The sequence below is a fragment of the Rosa rugosa genome, chromosome 5, assembly GCF_958449725.1.
Source record: "Rosa rugosa chromosome 5, drRosRugo1.1, whole genome shotgun sequence".
Lineage (NCBI taxonomy): Eukaryota > Viridiplantae > Streptophyta > Magnoliopsida > Rosales > Rosaceae > Rosa > Rosa rugosa.
In genome coordinates, this window is record NC_084824.1 from 50517391 (window position 1) to 50521015 (window position 3625).

The following is a 3625-nucleotide window of genomic DNA, read 5'->3' on the forward strand; positions in this document are numbered from 1 at the left end:
TTTTCGCACGAGAAACCCGAAAAGTCCAAAACCTAATATTCTTGAATATTCCAGCAGCTAATAACCTCATTATGCGTGCGTTACCTATTTTCCAATCACTCTTCTTGATTCTACGCCGCTTCTTTATTTTTCTAACTTTCTGGCTAAACCAGGCCCATTCTCGTCCTACATCAGTTTGCATCGTCTTCTTGGGAGACCCATACCATGTAGCAGTGATGAACTTCAGCATGGCTCGGCGGTGGATCCCCTCCTTCAAAGGTGCCCTATGGTTTCATGTCATGGTTCCTCAGGATTTGTCCAAATTCCAAATGAGGAAACTCTCCGTGTTGGCTTCTAGATTCGGGCAGTGGCGGTGGTGTCGCTGACAGCATCATACTTATGGAGGTTGGCCCTACGATTTAGCTACTAGTGGTAGTGTTGCATGTGGCAGTTTCTAGTTCGGCAGTCAGGACATTCTCCATGGTGGCTAGGGTTCGTAATGGGCCCTAGCTTCATTTTAGGGTTTATTTGGGTTTGGGAGTGGATGCCGAGTCCATTAGTTTTTTTTATTTTCTTTATCTTGTTTTTGGATTTGGGAATGAGAGTGGGAGTCCGAACCCATTAGTTTTAGATTTATTATAATAATTTATACGGATCAATAGTAGGGGGATTCGTTTTTTGAGTAATGGCCGTGTTCGGCTTTACTTATTCTTTTGTGTATGTATACTCTAGAAGTTGAAGTATTTGTTACTAGTTAGGACTTAGGAGCTTGTTTTTCTACACCGTGGTTGGTTTCTTGTAATGTTTGCTGCTAATTGTACTTGAGTCCGAATAATAAAAGAGTTCTCATTTCTCTAAAAAAAATCAAAAATACATCGCGTTTATTTTTCACTTTTATTTGTGTGCAAATGGGCAGTGTATTTGATAATTAACATGTATAAAACAAATAGATAATAGACTAAAGACAGGTTTACATGTAATTTCTTAAATTACTTTGTCACGGCCTCCTTTAGTTGGTACACCAAGTTTGATCACAATCTTCACGGCCATGGGGCACAACACGGCGCGGGCAGTTCAAGTGAGGACTGTTGAAGCCACTTGGGTTTTAACACTCGGCGTCGAAACAGTTTCGATGTCTAACTGGCTGGTTCTCATTCCCGATACTTACTGTTAGTATTGAAGTATGAATAGCTTCAGTATCAGAAGGACAGATGATCTGCACACCATTCATGATAGGGCTGATTGCCAGCCAACCATGTAAATGATAGCATGCATCTATCTCACCACCACCACTAATCACACTTTTAGTCCGGAACTGAAATTTAGCCAACCATAAGCCATAAAATGAAGGACATAATTAAGAGTTGGAGAGCACAAATCTACACTAGTGTTTATTTCCAGGTGAAACTCAACTCTCAAACTCTCAAACTAAAGGGTGGAAAGATTATGTTAACAGTAATGCTAATTGACACAATCAAGTTTTTCAGTGACTCATAAATGATATGGCCATAAGCGCCTACAACCGCAAGAGGGATGCCACATTTGTTACTTATCCACCCAAACCAAAGCAGTTCAGGACATGTCCCTTCTTCTTGGATTGTGGCTTCGGGGATTGGATTGTTGGCAGTGTTGGTGCCAGTAGAGGAGTTCAATTGTAGAAATATTGTTGTGATACGTGTGAGTCGGAATTGCTCTTCTTGTACGTGATGCTTGGGCTAGTTTGATGTTGAGGGGAAAATGAAAATGGTATCGTTGAGCTCATTAACAGGATTGTATACAAATATCCGCATGCTAGTCCTGCGTGCTGCAAGCTAAACCAAGAAAATACTGCACTATTATTATGATCGACGTTGTTGATTCTAAATTTCAGGTAAGCTCCACAATAAACAAGAGACAAAAATCATTCGAAGATCGTGAGTATATTTGAACAAAGATAAATATCAATTTATATTGAACATAACAATCAAGACTACATATGACTTCAAATTGGCTTCAATTGAAGGACAGGATCACGGAGAGCAAAACCATATACTACCAGATATTTTTAGGTGAAACTAAAGTGTCAGTGTAAAATGTCGAACCCCACCAAAAGCAATAATCCTTAAGAACAGTTCTCAATGTATTTTCCTTGGGATTATATAATGCCACCTCATCATACATATCATCCTCTTCCAAGATTATCAAAACTTCATCATTCTCTAACATCCATTTAGGCTTCGGATAACATGTAAAACCCCCAAGAAACATATCTGAAGGAATCTGTACAAGTCTAGTCCAAGATTTCTCGATCCCATATTCCTTCATCACCCATATTGTATAGGCAAAACCCATATTGTAATTATGATTGTGCCGATCGTGAACATACACAAAGAGACAATTTCCCATTGTCGTTCCAATTCCCACAGAGAGCTCATGATCACATTCTTTGTCGAAAATATTGTTAATGTAGCGACTTCCTGAAATGTGTCTTTGGCTAGATCAAAAGAGATGATTCTTGAACAGATGTTTTGCGATGTTAAAGGACAACGTTTCTCACGATTTTTAGTCTCTAACCAATGTAGAGTTCCGTTTACTAAGCACCCGTTCCCAAACAATTCGTAATGCTTTCGGCATTCAACGAGTCTCCATGAACTCGTTTTCAGAGAGAAGATGGCAATTCGAGTTGGACTTGCACTTGCACTTGCACTTATATCAGGATCAGAATCTGTGAACTCTACTATGACCTTGTAATCTTGGGTGGTGGAATCATAACCAAATCCCGAAAAAACTCCTACAAATACGCTTCCTAAAAGAGTCGGAAGAGTCGGTCCTGATAACCTGCATGCATCTCTAGTGCAAGGGTTCCCTACGACCAAGTCGACGGAGCACAGATGAAGTTGTATAACTTCGTCGGTGGTATCTTCTTCCTCGGTGGTCTCTTCGTGAGTATCTTCACAATATAGACATATCAAGCCATTGCAGGAACCTATAAGGCAGTAACTAAATCGATTATCATCTTCTTTAACGCACATAGGGGCAACAAGTTTCCTACGTGCAACAGGACCATCCTTGTTCAATAATGCTTCATAGTGTATGAATCGGGGTGGATCTAATCCATATAGGAACTTTAACCTGCTTCTATCTCCAACAGTGACCCTGGTGTGTTTGATGAGAAAATATGAACTGGATATTAAAGTACGCCATGACTTGCATACAAAACGAAATTGTCGTAGTGATTGGAAAGGAAGCCTATGTAAGTATGGACATAACACATATCATCATAAAGTAATTGATGATTAGCTTAATATCAATCCTAGTTTAACATGGATACAAACAGTAAATCAATACTAGTGACTTAATGAATAGTGTATCAATTCATTAAGGATAGTAATCCATTGCTTAGTCTACAAGAAATGCTACAAGTTGTGATACATTAGGAATCTAACAGTGAAACCTAAACCGACAAGGAATGCTTTAATGGGAAGCTTCTTGAGGTTTAAGTCTCATATATATACAGATGAATTGGTCCCTGATTACTACCATGACTATTGCATAAGTTCTGTCCATTGAGAAGCAAGTTGGTAAGTAACAGAAGACCATATTCAGTGATCGAGCATATTCAGTGATCGAGTTAAGCAGTCGCATAAGATGGAATCCATGACTGTTA

At 39.3% G+C, this 3625-nt stretch overlaps 1 protein-coding gene across 1 annotated transcript; it reads right to left on the minus strand.

The window, feature by feature from the left end:
• Positions 1-2010: 2010 nt before the first annotated feature.
• On the minus strand, positions 2011-2990 carry LOC133711835 (F-box protein CPR1-like). The gene is made up of 2 exons (XM_062137921.1): positions 2560-2990; positions 2011-2452 (listed from the first exon to the last, which is right to left on the minus strand). Exons 1-2 carry the CDS (start codon positions 2988-2990, stop codon positions 2011-2013), a joined length of 873 nt encoding a protein of 290 aa, XP_061993905.1.
• Positions 2991-3625: the final 635 nt, after the last annotated feature.